Genomic DNA, 27766 nt, shown 5'->3' with positions numbered 1-27766 from the left:
ATGGCTTTGTCATGTTTTCATTATGACAGTTTACTCTGTAAATGTTTTCCAATGCAAAAAAGTCCGATCTTGGTGACACTACCTGAAAATGCTCAAGACAGCACTATATACTATTTGCACAGCCATTTGAAAAATACAGTAAAGTTGCACATTACTGTATTTAGTGAGGTAACTGAGTACAAGACACTGAATATGTATGTTTCACATTTTTACTGCATATGCTCTTTGCAATTCTAACTTGTTCACAGCATTGTGCAAAAGAAAAAATACACTCTTATTTACAACAAACATAAACTCCCTTTGGGTAGAGCTGTGCACAACTGTAAACAATATTACAGTACATATTGGAACTGAACATACAACATATAGTACTGTAATCATTCATGCACATCCAGACGTTCCTTATCAGTGAAAGCTGAGATTCACCTGAGAGAAATTGTTCAATTTAGGAGACATTTTCAGGAAAAAAAAAATATTTAAAAAAAAGTGCAAAATTTGCTTGACAGATTTTGACAACTAGTTCAACATTTTTGTATGTAATGATGTTTTATTAACAAGGTTCGGGAGGAACACGTTCAGATAATTAACACAAGTGGAGAGCACTCAGCAATCAATGGTAAGAGGTGTATATATACTCAGCAGTCTCACCCCATTCCATTGACAGTTTGCAGCATCCCTCCACCACCCCTTCTCCACGCTTCTAGTCCTAAACACTTACATACGGGGGGAGTACTCTGGGTTCGGGCCGAACTCCGAGCTCGGAGCCCTCCCTCCGGACAGCACGCCAAATACGCATTAAACTTTACCCCTTCATTATATGTAAGTGTGAACTCGTGAAATGACTCAAGCGATGAAATGAGGACTATTAGTTTTATATGGAATGACTATTCAGCATTCACAAGTATAGTTAATTTTGACTGACATGACATAAGCAAATGATAATGTTATAAAACAGCAGAGAGTTGTATGAAAGCAGTTGATGCATGTCCAAAAGCATTTGCAATTTGTTGGAAGGAATGAGAAACTGCTACTATGATGTGCACAAATGACTAAATGTTGTGGAGGTTGAACTAACTGTTGTGCAACTGTAAATAGTGATGTGAGAAATGCACCAAAGCGACTGAGAAAAACTGTATAGTATGCCTAAGCTACCCCTCTTAGGGTGTGTCAGATTTAAGAAACTGATGGTTTGCTCAAGGCTTTAAAATTGCTGAATTTCAAACAATGCTTTCCTGTATTCTGCTTCAACTCTCTTTCCCCTGGTAAACATGCATGTGTGTGTGTGTATGTTAGAGTAGTTTAAAGGGACACTTCACCCATTTGCATTAAGCTTTGTATTGTTAGAAACCCAGTCATATATTATAATAAATGTGGATTTTTCATCCATTTTTCCCTGAGATGGGAGAAATAAGGATTTAAGTGTTTTACTTCCTGCTTATTATGACGTAAAAATCATCATTTTGCGTCATAATAAGCAGGAAGTCACATTTCATTGAAAAGTGTATAGACTACAGACACTCGTTCCTCATCTTTCCCAGGGGGCGGGAACCGCTCACGCTACAGGCCTATTACAGATCAGTGGGTGGGACTTGACTTTCTGAAAACTAAAAGCAATATCCTCCATCTTGTTTGGAAGCTAAGCTAACAGGCGCTGTGGAGACAGATGTAAAGTTATGACAATAGCGGAGGAGAGTGCTCAATATGATATAGAGGAAGAGGATTTCAGAAGTCTGATGCTTGAATCAGGTGTTTGTGGCTACCTTTACAAGCCGCATTATAGCGAAGAGCAGCCGAGGCAGAAGACCTGCCTGCCGCGGACGAGGAGCCCGGACTGGCTCGGGTTAGGGCGGACTGGTGGCGCCGGTGATCTCACTATGCAACTACGAACCGCTACGAACACAGAGATCGAGTCCGACTGTGGCAAAGAATTTCAACAATGACAACTTCTCCTGGATGAAATCTCTGAATCAGACGAGGACACGGACGTTTGTGTTGTGAATCAGACGAGGACACGGACGTTTGTGTTGTGAACTATCCTAGTTTCGCACCGCATCTGACTGAACATCCAGGTAACGTTACAATGCAATAATTCACCACTTCGAAAGAAATACAAATGAAGAGTAATTCACTAATGAGTTCGCCAACTAACTAGACATTTTGTGTGAAATTAATTTCAAGCTCTGGTGGTAGCTAGCCTTGTAGACGGAAGAGTTATTTCTCTTAGGCAGATATGCGCTTTCTGGATTAGTGGGAGTGGCTTGCGCAGCTGTGCAATGTGGTGCATTGTGGGAGTTGGTGTCTTTCATACAAATGCGTCCTGAAGTTACTTTCTTTCTTTCCTCGGCCAAGAAGGCACCAAATTCAAAATTAATTTTACATTTCGACTACATATATGACCCACTTTCAATAAAGATCAATGTTCCCATGGGTGAAGTGTCCCTTTAAGTGTTTAGTCTAAGAGTAGTTAATAAAGTCTTGTTTGTGTCACATGTAATTAGTTATTTGTGTTTCATGCTCATTTACTGGAGTCCCTAATTATGCAGATTTTGGCTACATGCTCCGAGTACTGTACAGTAACAAAGCTATTTCCCTTACCCCGGAAATTACGATTTCTTAAAATTAATAAATTAATAAATACTGGCCGTTCACTGGACGAACAGGTTAGTTGATTGTGGTATTCTGCTACAATCAAGTTAACTCTATTAACTGATCTAAATATTTATAATAAAATATAATGACTTATGATTATTTATTTATACTTCCCTTGAGCTAATGTACATCAGAGACTCTTGAACCCCTCAAAAGTCGATATTGAGGCATGCGTTTTAGAAAATATATGATCTATATAACTTGTAAATACACTGTAAAAAATAAAATCGTAAAAAAACAGTCATTGACTGTCAGCTACGGCTGCCAAACAAAAACTGTAAAAATAAAGTAAAATATCCTAATTTAAATTAAGTGCAAAAAACTTTTACAGAAATTTTCCTTAAATGTTTTACGGAAAAACAGTGTTTTTTTACAGCTATTTCCTGAATTATTACGATCAAACACCTTCATTGTAAAAAAATCCCATAAAAAACAGTCAAATGACTGTCAGCAATGGCTACCATACAAAAACCGTAACATTAATGTAAAATATCCTAATTTAAATAAGTGGAAAATAATTTTACAGAAATCTTCATTAATCTTTTTAACAGAAACACACAGTTAAAACACAGGTAATTCACATTTTTTCTGATTTTTTACTGAAAAACATGCAGTTAATTATATGCATGATTTGTTATGACTACATGTCACTGCATCAGCAACTACACAGTTACTGTCTGTTAAATAAAGCAACATGCAGCATTTCATCAGAGTTTCTGTGCTCATCCTGGACTGAAGCTCAGGCTCTACTCTTCAACACAGTGGTGACACACAAAACACACCATACAGAAACACTTTAAACCCCAACAGAACATTAAACACTATCAGGATCTCAGCATCTTCACTTATTACAATCCAGACTTTATTTCTTTCATACTAACATTCTTATTGAGAATTAACAGAGGTTTAGAAGTTGAAGTTTTATTGAAAAGAATAAAGTTTGATGTCACCATGATGGAGATCAGTGTTTGCTTTAGTTGGGCTCTTGACCTTTTAGTGTTTAACGTAACATTTTCTCTTGCTGCTTTAACTGTGTGTCTTTGATGCATATTTATTATGACAGGAATCCAAGAGAAACTCAGATCAGATGATGTTGGTCTCTTTTTAGTGATAATAGTCATCATGTAGTGTCCTGCTTCAACCTGAAGTGTGATACTTGATTAAGTAATTAAATATTAGTTGTTAATTTTTGCCTGATAAAACTGCAATAGAAGATCCTGCAGTGCTGTGATACTCAGATTTTATGATGTCATTATACAGAAAATGTTTTGACAGGATCATATAGACTCACTCAGACATCAATAATCAGCGTATGAATCACAACAATGGTGACAACGAAAAAAAAAACTGAACTACTATAAAGTCACAAAAAGGCTTTGTTGGTTGTCACCATTGTTGAGATTCATATGTTGATTCTTGATGTCTATACTACACAAAAAAAAAAAAAAAAAAAACAGCTCAAAACTTTTTCCATATAATATATATCTTTTTAAATTTCAGATTATTACAATATTGTTGCCAAGGATCATGTGAGAAATTATGACATTATAGACTTTGTATAAAGCTAAATTCAATCTACATATTATGTAATCTAAACTAATATATTCAAAGATTTGGCTGTCATATCAGTGAAGCAGATCATCACGATGACTGTAACATCACTTATGAATGATCAAGATCATCTGATATTTCTCCTGCATTTATTGCTATAACAAATGTGTATTAAATACACAGTTAAAGCAGCCAGAGAAAACTAATGTTAAAAACTCACGGGTCATGAGCCCAACTTTAAGCAGACACTGATCTCAATCATGGTGATATCAAATTTATTTTAAAGCTGTCAGCTGCGGCTGTCAAACAAAAACCGTAAAAATAAAGTAAAATATCCTATTTTAGAAGTGCAAAAAACTTTTACAGAAATTTTCCTTAAATGTTTTACAGAAAAACACTGTTATTTTACAGCTATTTCCTGAATTATTACGATTTAAAAAAATGATATGCATGTGAGAAATTATGACATTATAGACTTTGTAAACAAAGCTAAATTTCATCTACATGTAATCTAAGCTAATATATACATATTTTTGACTGTCATATCAGAGAATCAAGCCATCATATGATGACATCATCAAAGAATGACCAAAATCATCTGAAATTTTCTCCAGCATTTATTGCTATAACAAATCTGCATGAAATACACAGTTAAAGCAGCCAAAAAAAACGTAAGTTAAGTTAAAAATTGAAGTCATGAGCCCAACTAAAGCAGACACTGATCTCAGTCATGGTGACATCAAATTTATTTTAAAGTGTTTTACAATTTATTTAAATTAGCATATTTTACTTTAATTTTAGGGTTTTTGTTTGGCAGCCGCAGCTGCCAGTCATTTGACCCTTTTTTTAAGATTTTTTTACAATGAAGGTATTTGATTATAATAATGCAGGAAATACCTGTGAAATAACAGTGCTTTTTCGGTTTATTTAAATGACCATATTTGACTTTAATTTTAAGGTTTTTGTTTGGCAGCCGCAGCTGCCAGTCATTTGACCCTTTTTTTACGATTTTTTTTACAATGAAGGTTTTTGATCGTGATTATTCAGGAAATACCTGTAAAATAACAGTGTTTTTCAGTTTATTTAATTTAGGATGTTTTACAGTTTTTTGGGGAGCTGACAGTCATTTGACCATTTTATCATTTAACTGTTTTCTTTCTGTTAAATTACAGATTATATTTGTAATTTTACATACATTTTTATGTAATTTAAGAAAACAGAAAAAATACTGTATGAAAAATACAACAAATGTTCTGTATAAAAAGTGTGAATTACTGTAATTTGTCATTAATGTCACAATACCTAAAATAACAGCTGAATTTTTATTTTACAGATATTTTTTGTAATTTTACAGTGTTTTGAGTACAATTTAAAATGAAAGAAAATGATTGTAAAAAAAATCACAGTTATTTTCTGTAAAATTAGGGTTTTTTTTTACAGTGTACTTTACATTCTGCAGAAGTTTGTTGCTGTTTTTTATTTTACTATCAGACATGACCTCATAAAATACAAACTTTACAGAAATAATCACAATCAATACTTTGAAAAGGCACCAATCAAAGGGTTGCTATACATACAATTTTGATAGATAGATAGATAGATAGATAGATAGATAGATAGATAGATAGATAGATAGATAGATAGATAGATAGATAGATAGATAGATAGATAGATAGATAGATAGATAGATAGATAGATAGATAGATAGATAGATAGATAGATAGATAGATAGATAGATAGATAGATAGATAGATAGATAACATTGAACTCTACAGCTGAGTGACAGTGAAATCAGAAATGTCTCCCTGCATCACAGCCTGGAACGGGACAAGCCAACATCTGATAACCGGAGTTGAAGGAAGTGTGTAGTCTGTGACATCCTCCCTACAGACACATTCATAGATTAAAACAGATAAATAATAAAGGAAAATATCAGCTATGTGTATGATCACTTTTGATCACTTACAAGCTCGCCTTCACATCCTGGTCCATTATCTTTAGAGTTGGTGTTTGTGATCCTTGAACCTCCTCATATGAAGCTTCAGCTTTTCCTTCAATATTATCCACAGTTATTGAGATTTTATCCCATGTTGGTTTAATAAAGCAAGTTACAAATCAAAATTTACCATTTAATCGCTCATCCAGCTAACACAGATATGTTCCAAGATGCTTTTGCTTCATGTTCTCTTAACATTCAAAATGCTAAAACTAAAGGCACTGAAAGGAATGTCTTTAGAAAACATTCCATGAATGCATGGGCGTCAGTTTGGTTTGAAATGTGCTGGGGACAGAGACGCATTCGGAAGTGCATTTTCAGAAGTGCTGGGTACAATGACGCATTCATTTTTTTTCTCTCTTTCGCGCAGGTTATGTTTTGGAAGACGATGTCCTGTAGCTCAGGCACGGCCCCACTTTTCAACAGGCCCACCCAAAAAAAAAAAAAAAAAAAACTTTTACTATATTCTAATTTTGTCAATAATTATAAAAAAATCGCCAATGAGCTCATTTGTGCTAAAATAGTGTTTAGTTTTAAAAAACATTTTAAAAAGCTGGTTATATTTTGATGTTTCTGCGCAAGTTCAGCAGACAGTGAGTTTCGGGTTTGTTCCGAATCCGATCAGAGCTCGTGAGTGGAGAGCGCATTTCTGAATATTCCGCTCCGCTCGTCCACTTCGTAAAAGTAATGATTATGAATGATTGTTAATATAGGCTATATCTTCATAGAGATATAATTAAACAAAAACTAGTCAAAACACATCTAACAGAACATAGCCTAAGTTGTTTATTTTTTACACCTTGTGTTTTTATTTTGTTTAATTAACGAAATGTCAATCTTCGTGTTTATAACAGAAGATACAATACAATACAAAAATCTTCAAGATGTATAACGGATTGTCACCTTATAAACAGTCCATTTTTTAATGGAATAATACACCCTTATAATAAAGAAAAAGCTTCAGTGATAAAGAATATGAACGCAATGCATTTAATTATACATTAAGCGTTTTCCTTTCGTAGAAACCCTTTATTATAAGGAAAATAGGTGGCTCTTAACGTGTCTTTCTATGGGAGGATGGCATAGCGGTGCATAGCAAATATTCAATGCATTCAATGAAAATATGCAATGGTATTCAATGCAAAACAAATAAAATAAATAAATTATTGTGGCATTAATTAGCCCATAAACAATATTTATTTTAAAGCCTAAACTAATTTGTTTAAAGAAAAACACCAGCGTTGGGCGTTTGTCTGTATAGGCTAAGTGTTTCAGCCGCCCTTTTCAAACTGGCGCAATAAAATGCAACAGAATTTGATTAGTTAAACATGAAGAGGATTATCCGTCTGGCATGGCCGCTCGCTCTAACGTTAACCTAAATAAATGTTTGCTATTAGGAAGCGCATATCCAAGTGTTTGTGCGGAGTATGGAGCGCGCACTATAGCCTATGTGGATGGAGGCGCCGGTGCCATCACTCGCATTTTCCTATCAACAGTGGAAACAACTTAAAATACTCCATTTCTGGTCATACAGAATATAATAATACATCAGTCGCAACTACTTTTATTTGTGTAAACTCACAACAACAAGAAAACGGTGTGCCTTTGTAAAATAAAAGAAAACGAAGGTGCCTTTGTAAAATAAAAGAAAACGAACAGGGCGCGCTTTCATGATCTCTGTGAATTGGAGCGCGCCTCAAAAATGAACTGACAAACAGTGTATAGACAAGCCTCACAGACATGAGAAATATAACTATAAAGTTACTAAAAAAATGTCCACCAACGAGAAAAAAAATCCAATCGAAAGCAAATACGGTAGCTACCATCTGATTATGTAATCCTGTCCGTATGAAAGGCGCATCTAGGCTACATTACAGCGGAGATGTGGAGATAAGTATGCAGGCAGCCTACACTGATTTAGAAAAGACTAGTTCATTAATAAACAATTAAAATGCATAGTTATTTTAAAACGACATAAGATCTCGTTAGTAGACATAATTGAGGTGAAAAAATAATATGTATGTGGCAGCAATGCGTCACGTATGATTCTGCTATATTTACTTTTTATAGCTATATTAAATCCATTGGTTCATGAAACATTGATTAAAATTAAGATATAATTAATACAAAACGAAATTCACTTTAAAGAAAGGCAGCTGTTCTGTTTGAGGTCTCTGTGAAAGTTTTAAAGCAGTCTTTTAGTGCCGCTTTCAGAGCGCTCTGGTCCGTAACCTAAACTGACACGTTGTTTTTTCCCTCATAAATGCGAACACGGGAAATAAAATAAAATTAATATTATAATGTTTTTTTTGTTGGGTCAGACAATGATTACCAAATTTCTCTCTCATATTGCTCCTCACAACCACTGAAAACGGTCAAAAAAATCGAACCAAAAGTCAAATTAATATGGACGGAAGTTAAAAGTGGTGGGTACAAAATGACTCATGACGAAATCTGGGGGGTACGCGTCCCCCCCGTCCCCCCCGAAATCGACGCCTATGCATGAATGATATTTCAATCATGACAATTCTCGAAATTGATTTAGCATGTTAGTGAATATGTTAATGTGTTAATGTATTTGGTCTTGGCAGACAAGATCTGCTACAGAACAAGTATATGAAGTCGCTACTTCCAATAGATACATAGACACGTTGCTGTGAGCGAGTAAGATATGCTCTAGCTGCATAAATAGACACATAAATCCAGTATCAGATGTAGACAGGTGGAGCTGGGGGAGGTAGGAGGTAACTCTGACAGCGCTCTGCAGGAATAGCTTACAGCAAACAATGAACTAGACTATTTAAATGTTGAGCAAGCAATCTCATTGGCTGCAGGATCAGCAGAGGCCAATCAGCTTGTGCTCTGTGGAAATGATGTAATTGCTTGTAGATGGCATGTAAACCTATCAGCCTACGCACGCTAGAGTTTCATGACTGAACTAGATATATATAACATTTTCATGCTAATGTTTTGAGAAGATTATTAAAGACCAGATAACTTTGAACAAACATTCCTTTAATGTTACTGGAAGAACATTTGTTCATAACTTTGAGAAAACTTTGCCAAAACATTAGCTGAAGTTCTGAGAACGTTCCCTGTTAGCTGGGTCAATTGTGTAAAGTGTTAATACATGTTTAAATGTTTAACCAGTGAAGTACTCTTACCTAAAATGCCCATCAAACCGACATCTTTTGGCTGTTGCCGAACAGCAGGCCACAGAAACACTTCACCATTTTTCTTGTGAAGAAGAATAACAACACTTATGTTTCCCATGGTAACGTCCATTTCATTCCTCCGTAGAATCAGGGACACGCTGTTGAAGCAGAGAAACTGATGAATGAATTCTACTTCACAGAAAGGAGCTATAACACAATTGTAGTAAAACACTAGTTTGAGTAGTATATACCCCTTTGTATTGTGTTGAGTAGGTTCCTGGTCCCACAAAAACTCAACCTGACTCTGGCCATCTTGGTATCTGATAGAGCTTGTGTTTATTGTCAGGTGATGGTTTGTTTTGTAATGAAAGGCAATTTGAATGAATCCGATTTGTTCAGTTATGAATCCTCCATTCATAGAGAACTCTACCGAAAAGTCAGAAAGTCACACAGTAAGTTTATCTACAAAACATTTGATTAAAAAAGATGACTTTCAAAAGGATGTGCATAAAGAGTAAATGTGTAATAGTTACCTGAAGCAGAATCCTGTAACAGTCTGAGTTTCTGAGGAGCAGGAACGTCAAAACAAAGTGGCTTAGACTGACCAGCAGAAGGCAGCAGGAACCGGTTGCTACCAACTCCTGGAACTAAGAGATAACATAACCAAATGCTGTATCATAATTATTATAGAAAACATAAATAAGTATGTTTGAGGGATCTTTATGTACCTGACATAGTAAGGAGAACAGCCTCTGCACTCTCCTGTGGAATTGTGGGCATTTGAGTAAAGGCTAAGTCTAAGAGAAGGTGCAATTGATCAAATTAGACTTTCTTGACACAAGGCAGAATCAAAGTTACAGCATTTTAATACATACCATAATAATCTTCGGTGGAATAATCAGCTGACCCAAAAAAAAAAAAGAGGGAGACATTATAATAAAAAGTCAGGGACATTATAATACAGCTTTTAATACTAAGTCAGTTTATCAATGTTACTGACCAATGAAATCAATAAATTAAATAAATAAATAAAACATTACCAATGCATTTTAAAATCATTAAATAGAGAAATAATTAATTAAATTTTGTAATATTTCTCAAAAAAAATTACTCAAAATCTTTAATTATGATTCTTTTCATCCAAATGTTGCTTAATATTAAGAGGCTTAATTTCTGAATCACACCTAATGCCTTATTTTTAATTTAATAGAAATAAGGCATTAGGTCACCGTACATAATGCCTTTATTTCATTCATTTTCATTTCATTCTCTACACTTTTTTAAAATGTGGATTTACTTTTGATTTTGCTTTTAATAAAGCAAATTTGCAGTAATAATTTGTAAAAACAAAGTAGCCAATAATAAACACATTCCCCAGAGAGTATCAGAGTATTTGTCAACTTATAGAAGAAAAGAAGCATACCAAGGATCGCTGGAAAAGCAAAAGGTGGACTCTGCAGAACGGGCCGACTCTTGAGAAGTTTGAACCGACTACTGGGATGTTTGAGCACACTGCTGCTACCTGCCGGATCAGGCTTACCGGAACTATGAAGGTACTGACTAAATCCTGGTGCTGGGATATAAAACAAGTGGGAAAATATATATTTAAAGGTAGATTCAGTATAATATATGTTATAAATCTTATTGTGAATAATCTAATAATGTGTATGTTTCTATTTTTACTGGATCTTCCTTGAAAGCGACAGACTTCTCTCTGGTGACGTATGCACAACTTCAACACTTTGTTCATAGAAAATTTGAGTAGATGGTAAAGAGATGTGTTGCATCTCAAAATCCAATAGACAACTGATGTACAAAACTTAATACATGCTTTACATTTATTGAATTTTTGGACAAGCTGTTTCACTCAGATGTGCATCACAATACAGAAGACTATATCTATCGGTACTTCCCTCTCATTGCAACTTTAAATTCTCTGCAATAGTCTGAGTAAATTAACTGTTAGTTCACCATTTTATACCTACATGCAAATGGTTTCCGGGATGAAGGAAGCAAACTCATTACTGATTAAAAGAGAAAGAGAAATGTGTTATTCACTGTACACTGTGGGCAGCAAGTCCAAGACCACAACTGTAAAAATCTGTGATTTTCTTTTATTTAAACCTTGAAACAAAGCAATGTTAAAACTGAAAATGAAGATTCTGCACTAATTTTGGACAAAAGGAAACATACTGAAGATCATGTCAATTCAAGTTTTTACTCAAATTGTTATGCTGATAATATATTTTGTAATGAAATAAACTGTACAGTAATTAATAAAAACTATTTCACAAGTGATCTATGACATTTGAACCCCACTTGTATAAATATAAATACAATAATAGCTGAATCTATTCAGGTTCAGATACAGAAACAGATACATCTATAGGATGCACAAATAAAGTTGTTTCTTTTATTTTATTGGATGTTTTGGTTAACCTATATGATGCTGTTGATCCAAACTTGATTAATACATTCGTGCATAACTTTTCATATTGCTGCTGTCACTGTCACTGTGTTTATTTTGCTGCATACAATGGACCTTGCTCTTTTGTTAAAGGTCAAATGTTTGCACACCTTTATTTACAAGGTTTGTAAGATACTAAAACTTCTCAGTTCTCACCTGGAGGTCTGGGTTCCTCTCCTCCCTCTTTGGGTTTGTCAGCAACTTCTACTTCATCTTCCTGTGGCTTTGTGACGACCATAGAGGTGAGGGAGGTGACAAACTGGTATTTCAGGGAGAGTTTGAGAGCTTCTTTCTTTTCATCCTCTTTCTCCTGTCCTTTAAGAAGCACTCTGAGACAGAAAGATGTCCTCAATGTCCAACAAAAAAAATAGAATATCATATCACTCAATAAACTTACTGCCTTTCCAGAATTTGCTTCACTGTAAGGTAGGCCCACAGTCTCGGCATGAAATCCTCATTCTCAGGTGGGACATCACTGGGGTCTTTTGCCGTTACAGTTTCATGATACGTCACATTACTGCCTTTCTGCTCAGAAATAAATATACTAGTGAACATTTTCATCAGGAATGCTGTCATTACCACATTCATCAATAGCTTTCTCAGAAAACAAAGTGACCATTATTACAAACTCATAAACAATTGATCATCAATTATCCAAATATCCAGTATAATGACCTCGGTTGAGACTGTCGATAAAAAACAGCCCACTCAATCCCTACCAATTTGATATATTGTAAAGCACCATGATGATCTTACTGATACTGCAATGACTTCAGTGGTGAAACTCTCCACACTGTTGTCTGTGATTTGTCCCGATACCACAATCTCAGAGCCGTTGAAGTACAGGCTAAAGCTGGTCTTGGTAAGGTTTGTCCCTCCTGTGTATTTAAGTTGAATATCAGTGAGGAGAGGGACGGCAACTTCGTCATAGAAGCCCTACAGTACAAACCGAAATAAAGGGTTTAAATGCATTGAAACACAGAACAGATAAGCACTGAGGATGAATTCACAGCTGATTCTCTGTCGTTCACCTGCAGCTGTAGATCAGCGTCCGAATCTTCATAAATCCTGCGAGCAACTCCACCATTTTCCAGTGACATCTTTGTCAGGAAGTCAAAGTTAACATCATATCCAAAACCAAGACAATAGAGGGGAAACTTTAGACCAATTGCCTCTTTCACATTGGCCATTATCCTCTCTATGTTAGTTTCACCTGTTAGAGAGAAAGAATAAGTCAGACTACCAACAATACATGCTAATCATGACATTTTTTGAGTGATCAAAAAGCAATGAATGTAATGGGCAATTTCATATTTCTTATTCTTTTCTCTTGAAAAAGACAATAACTGAATTGGTCACTGGTCCTACATGAATTTTAATTAGATCTAAAACCTTTTATTAACAGGTCTTCTAATTACACTGAGTGAACTAGTGTTAGGATAAAACACATTAGCTTGTGTTGGTCAGTGAATCTGTGCCTGAAGTGGGATCTCCATCAGTCAGCAGGATCAGGATGGAGGCGGTTCCTTCTCGTGGATGTCGATTGATCATGTCCACTCCTGCTAGAACTGCAGCGTTAATGTCTGTGGCTAAAGGAAGAACAAACATAGTTGTGACACATTGAGGTACAACTTTCTAACTCCCCATTTAGAGTTAGGAACTCACCTCCTCTATCGCTGATCTCCTTCACAAAAGATTTTGCAGTCTCCAGGTTTTCCTTGGTAGCTTTCAAGAGTTCATTCTTCCATGTTTTAATTTCACTGTCGAAAGTGATCAATCCAAAGTGGTCATCCTCATCAAGATCACTTAAAATCTTAAGCAGTGCCAAACGAGTCTAAAGAAAAACAATTCTGTCAGAACACCTGAAAGTTAATCTTTCTCCTTTTTGACTGCATTCTCATTTTGGGCATTTTTTATTTTTATTTTACTAATTTAAAGTAAGCAAATCCACAATGATTTTAATGGATAAATCCCTGTTATTTTAACATATAAATGCACAATGCTGCAAGATCCTTTAAAATGTCCTTCAAGGGTTTTGCCATAAAAAATGCATTGCTTGTTATTTCCTTTTAATTGATTTGGCTGAACTTAACTTTAACATTTACCTGATGTATTTTTCTGCCGCTCATAGAACCGCTCCGGTCAATGATGAAAACCACATTTTTAGGAATACGTGGAACATCAGAGGGTGCAAAGTAGTGGACAAAATAGCCATTTGATACCTGAGAGAAAACAAAAGTACATTCTGAATATGTAGTACATTCACATTTATTTTACTGTCGTAAAGTGCGTTATTGAAAAATGTACCATGACTTCTCCTTGATGATTTGGTCTCTCGACATCGTATGTTATAAGCAGGTCACCATTCAGTCCATTTTCTCCACAGCTTTTACACTTGGTCTGTTGATCTCGAGTGGGGTAGAAGGTCACCCATGCCTGAAATGATCAGTTTGGTCATCTGGTAACTTTGTTTGAAGTGTAGTATCATAATAAGAACATTTAAGCTGAGTGTTTTACCCCTCATTTTAAGCTCTTACGTCTTTGTCTGCTCTGGTGGTTTTGATGGCATTGGCCAGATCATCGGTGCTCAAATCTCCTTTCACCTCCAAGAAGGAAATTCCTGGTTTCTCTTGTATGTGTACATCTATCTAAAGTGAGTAAAATAAATATGATCTTTCTATCCAGCTTAATTGATGATCTATTTCCCTCTTTGTTTGTTCTCCTACCTTGAAGTCCGCCACCGGCTGCATTGGTTGGGCATTGATGAGTAGCTCATATTTGCCAAGGCGACGCTTTAGCAGTTCTTCGTAAGTCAACTCAAAAGTCACTTTACTGAGAGCAGCCACCGTCACTGAAGTTTTAAAGTCTTCTAAAGTCCTTCCAACAGATCTGAAATAGAAATGAATCCCAGCATATTACTAAACATGCTATAAAAACACATTTCATGGACCTATTTATTTTTAATGTCCAGTACTTGATCAGTCCAGCACTTTCTCCTCGAGATACTGCTCGACTGTACTGTTGCTGAGCTTCCTGCTTTTCCTTCACTACACCATCATATATCTTCCCCTCTATGGTCCTATGGAGAAAATGACAAATACATACTCTCAATATGTGTATTTCAGACATGTTGCATAAAATAATTTATAAATCTTTATTTTGTTGTTGTTTAGCTGCATTAGCAGACATGACCTGAGACCAACATGCTATAAACTGCTTCTTTACCACTTTATCTCTACTTATATAACACAACTCATGTTTTCCTACATTCTGAATTTGCTGATGAAGGCATTCTTGGGTATCTTGACCTCAAACTGGATCTCTTGAGATTCATTCACTGTGTTCGCCACACGGCTTGTGATGACGGTTGTGGCGTAGCGACTGGTGACCGTGGAGTTAATGTAGAAGCTGTATATATCCACATTTTGTTTCTGTTGAGACATCAAACAGTACAGTCATATTAAATTATATGTTCATGTAACAGAGGGTTTTTGGATGGTGCACATTTACTCCTCCTTTTTGCGTGGGATTGTTCAAATATTTACTGCTCGAAAATGGCATGGAGAAAAGGCCTTTGGACTAAAAAACAAATACATTTTGATGACTTCATCTCAGTGTAAACTACTGAGTAATAGATAGTTCTCTTTACTCAATTAAAATAATACACTGCTGTTCAAAAGTCAGTAAGAATTTTTATATTTTTGAAAGCAGTCATTTATGCTCACCAAGGTTTAATTTATTTGATCTAAAATACACTAAAATCAGTAATTTTGTGAAGATTTTTTTCAATTTGAAATAAGTTTTCTATCATATTACATTTTAAAATGTAATTTATTCCTGTGATGCAAAGATACATTTTCAGCATCTTTACTCCATACTTCATTGTCACATGATCCTTCAGAAATCATTCTAATATGCTGATTCTCTGCTTAAGAAACATTTGTTATTAATTAGCATTAAAACAGTTGTGCTGCTAAATTACTTTTGTGGAAACCCTGATACATATTTTAAAGGATTTTTTTGAAGAATAAAGTTTAAAACAACAGCTTTTATTTGAAATATAAATCTTTTGTAACATTATAAATCTCTAGAATGTCACATCTGATCAATTTAATAAATAAAAGTATTAATTTCTTTTAAAAAAAACTTACTGACCTCAAACTTTTGAACATTGTATATTCAGCATGTTTGAAGTAAATCTAATTTGTCTGGACCTTCATCTCAAATACAAATAATTAATCTCTTTTTTAGAATTTTAACTCGCATCATTTTCATCTTAAACTGAGCGTTAACCCTCACCTTCTTTACAGGTTGTGAACTGGCTGAGATGAGAAAGACGCCCAAGAGAATCAGTCTGAGAGCTGCTCGATCCATCATGACCTGCTCAGAAAACAGACCTCGAAACACACACTGCCTTTAAACTCCTGTCCACATCATGCGATTGGCTATTATTGACCGGATGAAGAAACCTCCCCCACTGTTTGTAATCAGTGTAGCGACTGACACAGACCAGACACAATTATTTGTTATATTTAACAAATCATCTATAATACACCCAACAAGTAAACCATGGGTTAACTGCAACTAACACTGGTTACAGTGTTTGGTTACAGGACACATGAAGACTGATAAGACTGTTTATGACCCAAAGGAATTTAGAGAGAGGTTTGACTCTCACTTAATTCTAATGGGAAATGACAAATAAACCCTTTAAACCTCTATATTCTATTTATTAAAACCACTTGAGAAATGTATCAACATGTATTCCATTTTTCCTTCTTATGATTTCCTAAAGTGCTTTTAGTGCCGAGAGAAGCACTATATAAATGTAATGAATTGTTATTATTATTATTATTATTATTATTATTGTTATTTTATAGAGTTTGGCCAATGTATTCATTCAAACTCTTTAATTAATGTTTCAGTATTGCATGGTTAACTAAAATCACATGTAGCATGCTTGGTATCTAAGAACTACAATTTTCATTCCCTATATTTCTTAAGTTACATTACATTTTGCTAACTCTGTGATACATTAGTATTAGAAGAATCTTGAAGGTTCTTCTTTAAAATACCCAATCAAATTACATATGCAAATACCCTGCCAGAACAAAGGACTGTAAAGTTTCCCTCCAAAGGAGCAACTTCTTATTGGCTCACTCAAATCCTGAGGGTGTGACATCTTCACTCTACAAGATCACTGATCACAAGATCACCCGGTTCCCCCGATTCAGAGAAATTCTCATGTGAACATGATGCTAAGCTAAATGCTGAGCTAGAAGTCTTCTAAGGAGCCCTAAGTTTGTGCCAGGCTGTGGCCTTGTCTTTCCATTCACCAAAGATCCTCTGACTCCAACTGGTTCTCTCATCAAGACAACATCAGCAAAGATCAACTGGAGCCTCAACAAATTGCATCAGGACAGTTTTATTCGAATATCAAACTTAGTCTCATTATTTGTTACATTTATACCTAAGCTACCCCTCTTAGGGTGTGTTAGATTTAAGAAACTGATGGTTTGCTCAAGGCTTTAAAATTGCTCAATTTCAAACAATGCTTTCCTGTATTCTGCTTCAACTCTCTTTCCCTTGGTAAACATGCATGTGTGTGTGTGTATGTTAGAGTAGTTTAAGTGTTTAGTCTAGTTAATAAAGTCTTGTTTGTGTCACATGTAATTAGTTATTTGTGTTTCATGCTCATTTACTGTGGAGTCCCTAATCATGCAGATTTTGGCTACATGCTCCGAGTACTGTACAGTAACAAAGTTATTTCCCTTACCCCGGAAATTACAATTTCTTAAAATTAATAAATTAATAAATATTGTCTGTTCACTGGAAGAACAGGTTAGTTGATTGTGGTATTCTGCTACAATCAAGTTAATTCTATTAACTGATCCAAATATTTATAATAAAATATAATGACTTATGATTATTTATACTTCCCTTGAGCTAATGTACATCAGAGACTCTTGAACCCCTCAAAAGTCGATATTGAGGCATGCGTTTTAGAAAATATATGATCTATATAACTTGTAAATACTTTACATTCTGCAGAAGTTTGTTGCTGTTTTTTATTTTACTATCAGACATGACCTCATAAAATACAAACTTTACAGAAATAATCACAATCAATACTTTGAAAAGGCACCAATCAAAGGGTTGCTATACATACAATTTTGATAGATAGATAGATAGATAGATAGATAGATAGATAGATAGATAGATAGATAGATAGATAGATAGATAGATAGATAGATAGATAGATAGATAGATAGATAGATAGATAGATAGATAGATAGATAGATAGATAGATAGATAGATAGATAGATAGATAGATAGATAGATAGATAGATAGATAGATCGCCCACATTGAACTCTACAGCTGAGTGACAGTGAAATCAGAAATGTCTCCCTGCATCACAGCCTGGAACGGGACAAGCCAACATCTGATAACCGGAGTTGAAGGAAGTGTGTAGTCTGTGACATCCTCCCTACAGATACATTCATAGATTAAAACAGATAAATAATAAAGGAAAATATCAGCTATGTTTATGATCACTTTTGATCACTTACAAGCTCGCCTTCACATCCTGGTCCATTATCTTTAGAGTTGGTGTTTGTGATCCTTGAACCTCCTCATATGAAGCTTCAGCTTTTCCTTCAATATCATCCACAGTTATTGACATTTTATCCCATTCAATAAAGCAAGTTACAAATCAAAATATACGAGTTATTCGTATCGTATAATATACGATTTTTATAAATGCACTTGTCTGGAACACTTACCCTGTGGCCGATTTTCCGGCATTCCTCTGGACTGGCTTTGAATAACTAGACTCATCATGGTGAGTACTGGAACATACTGAGTCATCAGCCATCCAAATACCAGTTATTTTATTATTTAACCTACCTCTCAAAATTGTTTTTATGTATGTCTCTTTGTTCATATGTATATATATATATATATATATATATATATAAATATGTGTGTGTATATATATCCTGTGAATGATTAGATGATTCTACCCTTTCGGGTTGGCTCTTCATTAGTAACTACAGCATGGAATCATGATAACTAGTAATGACTCAAATGTTAATGCATACTTTTATAGGACTTACAAATTATTTGGATCCGTATTCTAAAGTGAAGATCATGTTAACTAACTAGTAATGACTCAAGTGTTACTACATACCCCTATAGGAACTACTAATTATTTGGATCCGTTTTCTAAAGTGAAGATCATGTTAACTAACTAGTAATGACTCAAGTGTCTCAAATGACTCAAGCTATAATAAAATAACTGGTATTTGGATGGCTGATGACTCAGTATGTTCCAGTACTCACCATGATGAGTCTAGTTATTCAAAGCCAGTCCAGAGGAATGCCGGAAAATCGGCCACAGGGTAAGTGTTCCAGACAAGTGCATTTATAAAAACAATTCTTAAAAATTATTTAGTTTATGAATAGTTCTCTAAAAGACAGCAGTGCATAGGCTAATTATTGACAGCTTTCCCAAATCATAAGTCTGCTATGCTATTACATATTTATAATTAGTGTACAGTATCTAGCAGTAATGTTAATCTAGTGCTAGTAATTTGTCCTGCATTAGTTATTAATTAGTTTTGCATGAATTGTGAATTTTTTTCATTATTTCTCTGGGAAGTATTGAAAAATAGTAGTTATTGATTAGTTATTAGTGAACTACCACTTAAATCTGTAAAAAAATTCAGTAGTTCTCTGGGAAGTATTAAAAAATAGTAGTTATTGATCAGTTAATAGTGAACTACCACTTAAATCTGTGTGCTATTACTTACTAATTCGTTAATCAGAGTTACTTGTTAGTTAATTGTAGTTACTAGATTGTTAATATTGTGTTACTCATTTGTTCCTGTGTAGTTATTCATTAACGAAGGATCCGTATTTTAAAGTGTTACCGATATATCAATAACATTTTCATGCTAATGTTTTGAGAAGATTATTAAAGACCAGATAACTTTGAACAAACATTCCTTTAATGTTACTGGAAGAACATTTGTTCATAACTTTGAGAAAACCTTGCCAGAACATTAGCTGAAGTTCTGAGAATGTTCCCTGTTAGCTGGGTCAATTGTGTAAAGTGTTAATACATGTTTAAATGTTTAACCAGTGAAGTATCTTACCTAAAATGCCCATCAAACCGACATCTTTTGGCTGTTGCCGAACAGCAGGCCACAGAAACACTTCACCATTTTTCTTGTGAAGAAGAATAACAACGCGTATGTTTCCCATGGTAACGTCCATTTCATTGCTCCGTAATATCAGGGACACGCTGTTGAAGCAGAGAAACTGATGAATGAATTCTACTTCACAGAAAGGATCTATAACAGAAATGTAGTAAAACACTTATAGTTTGAGTATAGTATATACCCCTCTGTATTGTGTTGAGTAGGTTCCTGGTCCCACAAAAACTCGACCTGATTCTGGCCATCTTGGTATCTGATAGAGCTTGTGCTTATTGTCAGGTGATGGTTTGTTTTGTAATGAAAGGCAATTTTACTGAATCCCTGTCGTCTAGTCATGAATTTTCCATTCATAGAGAAATCTAAGACACACAGAAAGTCACACAATATGAGTACGTACAAAACATTCAATTAAACAAAAAGATGACTTTCAAAAGGATGTGCATGAAGAGTAAATGTGTAATAGTTACCTGAAGCAGAATCCTGTAACAGTCTGAGTTTCTGAGGAGCAGGAACGTCAAAACAAAGTGGCTTAGACTGACCAGCAGAAGGCAGCAGGAACCGGTTGCTACCAACTCTTGGAACTAAGAGAAAACATAACCAAATGCTGTATCATAATTATTATAGAAAATTGTCCTACATAAATAAGTACGTTTTAGAGAACTGAATGTACTTGACATAGTAGGGAGAACAGCCTCTGGACTCTCCAGTAGGATTGTGGGCATTTGACCTAAGCCTAAGAGAAAGTAAAATTGATCAAATTAGACTTACTTGACACAAGACAGAATCAGAGTTAGAGTATTTATACGTAACATAACAGGAGATCAGCATGTCACTGAAATCTAATAAAAGGGGGTTTAGTCATTAAAAAGTCAGACTATTTATAATACAGCTTTTCATTCTAAGTCAGTTTATCAGTAACTTGCTGACCAAAACACTCAATAAATAATTAAAAAAGTTCAATGTACCAAAGCATTTTGAAATAATTAAATAGAGAAATAATTAAATTAATTATTAATGTAATTAAGTATTATTAAAGTAATTAAAATGTAGGCTACCGAATATTTTTTCTCAAATATTTAGCAAATAATAAAAAATAATATTTCAAAAAAATTAAATAAAAATAACAATGCGCTCGTCCATATATTGGCACTGAATAGCAACTAGAATAAATCTTTCTAAATAAGATGCAAAAGTATGACAGAATGATCCCATGCTACACGTGTTGTATATTACAAGTGTTCTGGGGGAATTCGAAAGAGTTTGAGGAAAACAAAACAAAATTGTATGTATTATTTAAGGGAAATCCTGACTTTGACCATTGGTCTTCTGTGCTCGACTGCGTGTTTGTGAGACCATATTAGCCCCGCAGTTCACTCCGACTCGCCCAGGAAAAGTCGTGAGAAATCAAGATTCATTAAAAATGCAACATGAAATATAATGCCTAAAAAAATCGCAAAAAGGTATCCATGTACTTTCTCTATGACAGAACTGACAGTTAACTGATGTGAACTTGATAACTTCTTGTTGTGACGAAAAACAGATATAGTCACCTCAAAGAAGAAGGTACATTAATTGTATTTCATGTTGCGTTTTTTATGAATCTAGATTTCTCACAACTTGGGTATTTTTCTGGGCAAGTCGGTGTCAACTGGGGCGTTATAAAGTCTCACGAATGCGCAGTCAAGCACAGAAGTCCTGTAAGCAGGACTTTTTTTTTTTAAATACTCCTTTTGTGGTCCATAAAAGAAAGAAGGGCATACAGCATTAGAACAACATTAGGGTGAGAAAATTATGACTTATGAACTATCCTTTTAAGAGGCTTCAATTCTGAATCTTATTTTATTTATTTTAATTTCACTTTAATTGCACTTTTTTATGTGGATTTTGCTTTTAATAACAATACAATAAAAAATAATAAATAATGAAAATTAAAAATTAAAAATTTTGTAAAAGCAAAAACAAAGTAACCAATGATAAACACATTCTCGAGAAAGTATAAGTATAAAGTATAAGTCTTTGTCAACTTTTAGAAGAAAAAAGGCATACCATGAATCCCTGGATGAAAAGCAGGTGGAGCAGGTCTGAGCAGCATGTGCCGACCAGGCTTACCGCGGCGACCATAACCGATCCCATGACTGATCAGACGATGCTGAATGGGTGGACCAGGCTGACCGTGCAGACCAGGTTGACTGGGACTGAAATGGTGCTGACTATATCCTGGTACTGGGATATAAAACAAGTGGGGAAAATATCCATTAAAAGGCAGATGCAGTACATTGAATTTTGCATAAAATTAAAATTCACCCCATCTCTTTTCTAAATGCATGTTATTTAACTTATTCTGAATGATCTTTTTATGTATAAGTTTTTTTTTTGTTTTTTTTTGACCTCATCGTTTTTAATCACAATATCATAATTCAGTGGATCTGCCTGTGATAGCTAGTACGGTGTCTGGAAGCCTGGATAGCACTTCCCAGCCCGTGTCGCTGGCTCATTGGTGATTGAGCTACTCTATGCGATTCAGTTTGCCAGGCGGTCAGCAACATCTGGTTCACCTCAGTGGCGCACAAGGATGCTCATGTCCTGCATTTGGAGATTGCAGTCCTACTGGTGAAGGATCCGATAGAGCCGGTCCCTCCAGCCGATATGAAGACTCCAAGACTCTTTGACCTGCATGTCTTGAATCAGGCCCTTCACAAGCTCTCATTCAAGATGCTAACGTAGAGTTGCATCTTTGAATGCATTCGTTCCCAAGATTGGTTTTCACCGATCGACCTGAAGGACGCGTACTTTCATGTCTCGATTCTCCCACGACACAGACCGTTTCTACTCTTTGCGTTCAAGGGACAGGCATGTCAGTACAAAATCCTCCCATTTGGGCTGTCCCTGTTGCCTTGTGTCTTCACGAAGGTCACAGAGGCGGCCCTTGCTCCTCTGAGGGAGCATTGTGTTCGCATTCTCTCAAGTTTCTAACAGTGTGTCTTTTCCTGCGCTGCATCGGATCGAGGCTAGAGGGCAAGCATGTGCTGGTCCAGACGGACAACACCGTGGCCATGTGTACATCAACCATCAGGGTGGTCAAAGCTCCCGTCGTAAATTGCAACTCGCCCTCTGGAGTCAGAAGCATCTGAAGTCACTTCAAGCCATTCACATCTCAGGCAAGCTCAATCGTGCAGCCGTCGAGCTATCATGACAACCCAAACTACCGGGAGAATGAAGACGCCCCCGCCCCATCCTCACTCCGCCCCCGCCCCCCCCCCAGATGGTCCAACTGATTTGAGGACACTTCAGAGCCACACAGGTAGACCCTAGGTAGACTCTTTTGTTGAAGGTCAAATGTTTGCACACCTTTATTTACAAGGTTTGTAAGATACTAAAACTTCTCAGTTCTCACCTGGAGGTCTGGGTTCCTCTCCTCCCTCTTTGGGTTTGTCAGCAACTTCTACTTCATCTTCCTGTGGCTTTGTGACGACCATAGAGGTGAGGGAGGTGACAAACTGGTATTTCAGGGAGAGTTTGAGAGCTTCTTTCTTTTCATCCTCTTTCTCTTGTCCTTTAAGAAGCACTCTGAGACAGAAAGATGTCCTCAATGTAAAAAAAAAACAAAAAAAAACTGAATATCATATCACTCAATAAACTTACTGCCTTTCCAGAATTTGCTTCACTGTAAGGTAGGCCCACAGTCTCGGCATGAAATCCTCATTCTCAGGTGGGACATCACTGGGGTCTTTTGCCATTACAGTTTCATGATACGTCACATTACTGCCTTTCTGCTCAGAAATAAATATACTAGTGAACATTTTCATCAGGAATGTTCATCAATAACTTTCTCTGAAAACAAAGTGACCATTATTACAAACTCTTAAACAATTGATCATCAATTATCCAAATATCCAGTATAATGACCTCGGTTGAGACTGTCGATAAAAAACAGCCCACTCAATCCCTACCAATTTGATATATTGTAAAGCACCATGATGATCTTACTGATACTGCAATGACTTCAGTGGTGAAACTCTCCACACTGTTGTCTGTGATTTGTCCCGATACCACAATCTCAGAGCCGTTGAAGTACAGGCTAAAGCTGGTCTTGGTAAGGTTTGTCCCTCCTGTGTATTTAAGTTGAATATCAGTGAGGAGAGGGACGGCAACTTCGTCATAGAAGCCCTACAAAACAAACCGAAATAAAGGGTTTAAATGCATTGAAACACAGAACAGATCAGCACTGAGGATGAATTCACAGCTGATTCTCTGTCGTTCACCTGCAGCTGTAGATCAGCGTCCGAATCTTCATAAATCCTGCGAGCAACTCCACCATTTTCCAGTGACATCTTTGTCAGGAAGTCAAAGTTAACATCATATCCAAAACCAAGACAATAGAGGGGAAACTTTAGACCAATTGCTTTTTTCACATTGGCCATTATCCTCTCTATGTTAGTTTCACCTGTTAGAGAGAAAGAATAAGTCAGACTACCAACAATATATGCTTGAAAATCATGACATTTTTTGAGTGATCACAAAGCAATGGATGTAATGGGCAATTTCATATTTCTTATTCTTTTCTCTTACTGAAAAAGACAAGAACTAAATTGATCACTGGTTCTACATGTATTTTAATTAGATCTAAAACATTTTATTAACATGTCTTTAATTACACTGAGTGAACTAGTGTTAGGATAAAACACATTAGCTTGTGTTGGTCAGTGAATCTGTGCCTGAAGTGGGATCTCCATCAGTCAGCAGGATCAGGATGGAGGCGGTTCCTTCTCGTGGATGTCGATTGATCATGTCCACTCCTGCTAGAACTGCAGCGTTAATGTCTGTGGCTAAAGGAAGAACAAACATAGTTGTGTCACATTGAGGTACAACTTTCTAACTCCCCATTTAGAGTTAGGAACTCACCTCCTCTATCGCTGATCTCCTTCACAAAAGATTTTGCAGTCTCCAGGTTTTCCTGGGTAGCTTTCAGGAGTTCATTCTTCCATGTTTTAATTTCACTGTCGAAAGTGATCAATCCAAAGTGGTCATCCTCATCAAGATCACTTAAAATCTTTAGCAGTGCCAAACGAGTCTAAAGAAACACACTTGTGTCAGAACACCTGAAAGTTATTCTTTCTCCTTTTCGACTGAATTCTCATTTACCAGATATGTGCAGTTTTTTTTGTGTAAATAATTTAAAGTAAGCAAATCCACAGTGATTTCAATGGATAAATCCCTGTTATTTTAACATATAAATGCACAATGCTGCAAGATCCTTCAAAAATGTCCTTCAAGGGTTTTGCCATAAAAAATGCATTGCTTGTTATTTCCTTTTAATTGATTTGGCTGAACTTAACGTTAACATTTACCTGATGTATTTTTCTGCCGCTCATAGAACCGCTCCGGTCAATGATAAAAACCACATTTTTGGGAATACGTGGAACATCAGAGGGTGCAAAGTAGTGGACAAAATAGCCATTTGATACCTGAGAGAAAACAAAAGTACATTCTGAATATGTAGTACATTCAAATTTATTTTACTGTCGTAAGGCATGTTATTAAAAAAATACCATGACTTCTCCTGGATGATTTGGTCTCTCGACATCGTATGTTATAAGCAGGTCACCATTCAGTCCATTTTCTCCACAGCTTTTACACTTGGTCTGTTGATCTCGAGTGGGGTAGAAGGTCACCCATGCCTGAAATGATCAGTTTGGTCATTTGGTAACTTTGTTTGAAGTGTAGTATCATAATGAGAACATTTAAGCTGAGTGTTTTACCCCTCATTTTAAGCTCTTACGTCTTTGTCTGCTCTGGTGGTTTTGATGGCATTGGCCAGATCATCAGAGCTCAAATCTCCTTTCACCTCCAAGAAGGAAATTCCTGGTTTCTCTTGTATGTGTACATCTATCTAAAGTGAGTAAAATAAATATGATTTTTATCCTTTCTATCCAGCTTAATTGATGATCTATTTCCCTCTTTGTTTCTTCTCCTACCTTGAAGTCCGCCACCGGCTGCATTGGTTGGGCATTGATGAGTAGCTCATATTTGCCAAGGCGACGCTTTAGCAGTTCTTCGTAAGTCAACTCAAAAGTAACTTTACTGAGAGCAGCCACCGTCACTGAAGTTTTAAAGTCTTCTAAAGTCCTTCCAACAGATCTGAAATAGAAATTAATTCCAGCATATTACTAAACATGCTATAAAAACACATTTCATGGATCTATTTATTTTTAATGTCCAGTACTTGATCAGTCCAGCACTTTCTCCTCGAGATACTGCTCGACTGTACTGTTGCTGAGCTTCCTGCTTTTCCTTCACAACACCATCATATATCTTCCCCTCTATGGTCCTATGGAGAAAATGACAAAGACATCCTCTTAATATGTGTATTTCAGACATGTTGCATAAAATAATTTATAAATCTTTATTTTGTTGTTGTTTATATAAATTTATAAATCTAGCTGCATTAGCAGACATGACCTGAGACCAAATGGCTTCTTTACCACTTTATCTCTACTTATATAACACAACTCATGTTTCCCTACATTCTGAATTTGCTGATGAAGGCATTCTTGGGTATCTTGACCTCAAACTGGATCTCTTGAGATTCATTCACTGTGTTCGCCACACGGCTTGTGATGACGGTTGTGGCGTAGCGACTGGTGACCGTGGAGTTAATGTAGAAGCTGTATATATCCACATTTTGTTTCTGTTGAGACATCAAACAGTACAGTCATATTAAATTATATGTTCATGTAACAGAGGGTTTTTGGATGGTGCACATTTACTCCTCCTTTTTGCCTGGGATTGGTCAAATATTTACTGCTCGAAAATGGCATGGAGAAAAGGCCTTTGGACTAAAAAACAAATACATTTTGATGACTTCATCTCAGTGTAAACTATTGAGAAATCAATAGTTCTATTTACTCAATTAAAATAATACACTGCTGTTCAAAAGTCAGTAAGAATTTTTTTTTTTTTTTTTTATAAGTCTTTTATGCTCACCAAGGCTGCATTTATTTGATCTAAAATACACTAAAATCAGTAACTTTGTGAAAGATTTTTTTAATTTGAAATAGGTTTTCTATCATATTACATTTTAAAATGTAATTTATTTCTGTGATGCAAAGCTGAATTTTCAGCATCATTACTCCAGTCTTCACTGTCACATGATCCTTCAGAAATCATTCTAATATGCTGATTTTCTGCTTAAGAAATATTTGTTATTAGTGTTAAAACCAGTTAAAAACATGCTAAAAAAATGTTAAAGGATTTTTTGATGATAACGTTTAAAACAACCGTTTTTATTTAAATTAGAAATCTTTTGTAACATTATAAATCTCTAGAATGTCACATTTGATCAATTTAACAAATAAAAGTATTAATTTCTTTAAAAAAAACTTACTGACCTCAAACTTTTGAACATTGTATATTCAACATGTATGAAGTAAATCTAATTTGTCTGGACCTTCATCTCAAATACAAATAATTAATCTCTTTTTTAGAATTTTAACTCGCATCATTTTCATCTTAAACTGAGCGTTGCCCCTCACCTTCTTTACAGGTTGTGAACTGGCTGAGATGAGAAAGACGCCCAAGAGAATCAGTCTGAGAGCTGCTCGATCCATCATGACCTGCTCAGAAAACAGATCTCGAAACACACACTGCCTTTAAACTCCTGTCCACATCATGCGATTGGCTATTATTGACCGGATTCAGGAACCACCCCCTTTATTTGTAATCAGAGTC

At 35.6% G+C, this 27766-nt stretch overlaps 1 protein-coding gene across 1 annotated transcript; it reads right to left on the bottom strand.

Moving 5' to 3' along the window:
- Window positions 1-5662: 5662 nt before the first annotated feature.
- LOC311282206 (uncharacterized protein) lies at window positions 5663-27729 on the bottom strand. The gene is made up of 42 exons (XM_084395839.1): window positions 27571-27729; window positions 26563-26726; window positions 26262-26366; window positions 26014-26176; window positions 25818-25928; window positions 25588-25716; window positions 25387-25503; window positions 24941-25109; window positions 24754-24864; window positions 24301-24482; window positions 24026-24205; window positions 23681-23808; window positions 23433-23605; window positions 22085-22261; window positions 20709-20771; window positions 20506-20619; window positions 20223-20397; window positions 19976-20124; window positions 18389-18473; window positions 18196-18306; window positions 16118-16232; window positions 15086-15249; window positions 14793-14897; window positions 14545-14707; window positions 14356-14466; window positions 14126-14254; window positions 13924-14040; window positions 13484-13652; window positions 13297-13407; window positions 12850-13031; window positions 12575-12754; window positions 12216-12343; window positions 11975-12147; window positions 11337-11375; window positions 10775-10924; window positions 10227-10253; window positions 10080-10148; window positions 9885-9998; window positions 9603-9777; window positions 9361-9509; window positions 6167-6251; window positions 5663-6084 (listed from the first exon to the last, which is right to left on the bottom strand). Exons 1-42 carry the CDS (start codon window positions 27646-27648, stop codon window positions 5970-5972), a joined length of 5454 nt encoding a protein of 1817 aa, XP_084251965.1. The 5' UTR covers window positions 27649-27729; the 3' UTR covers window positions 5663-5969.
- Window positions 27730-27766: the final 37 nt, after the last annotated feature.

This window comes from Rutilus rutilus, assembly GCF_951802725.1.
Source record: "Rutilus rutilus genome assembly, chromosome: 22".
NCBI classification, from domain to species: Eukaryota; Metazoa; Chordata; class Actinopteri; order Cypriniformes; family Leuciscidae; genus Rutilus; species Rutilus rutilus.
The sequence above is the reverse complement of the archived record's forward strand: the minus strand, read 5'-3'. Positions and strand labels throughout refer to the sequence as shown.

Bases quoted from the DNA above. Each gene is read 5' to 3' on its own strand.
- LOC311282206 (XM_084395839.1), bottom strand. From the start codon at position 27,648: ATGATGGATCGAGCAGCTCTCAGACTGATTCTCTTGGGCGTCTTTCTC. The intron at 16,233-18,195 runs GTAGAGTTCAAT...AGGAGTTTAAAG, and splicing joins GATTTCACTGTCACTCAGCT to GCAGTGTGTGTTTCGAGGTC. The intron at 12,755-12,849 runs GTGAACGACAGA...TTTGTACTGTAG, and splicing joins ACGCTGATCTACAGCTGCAG to GGCTTCTATGACGAAGTTGC.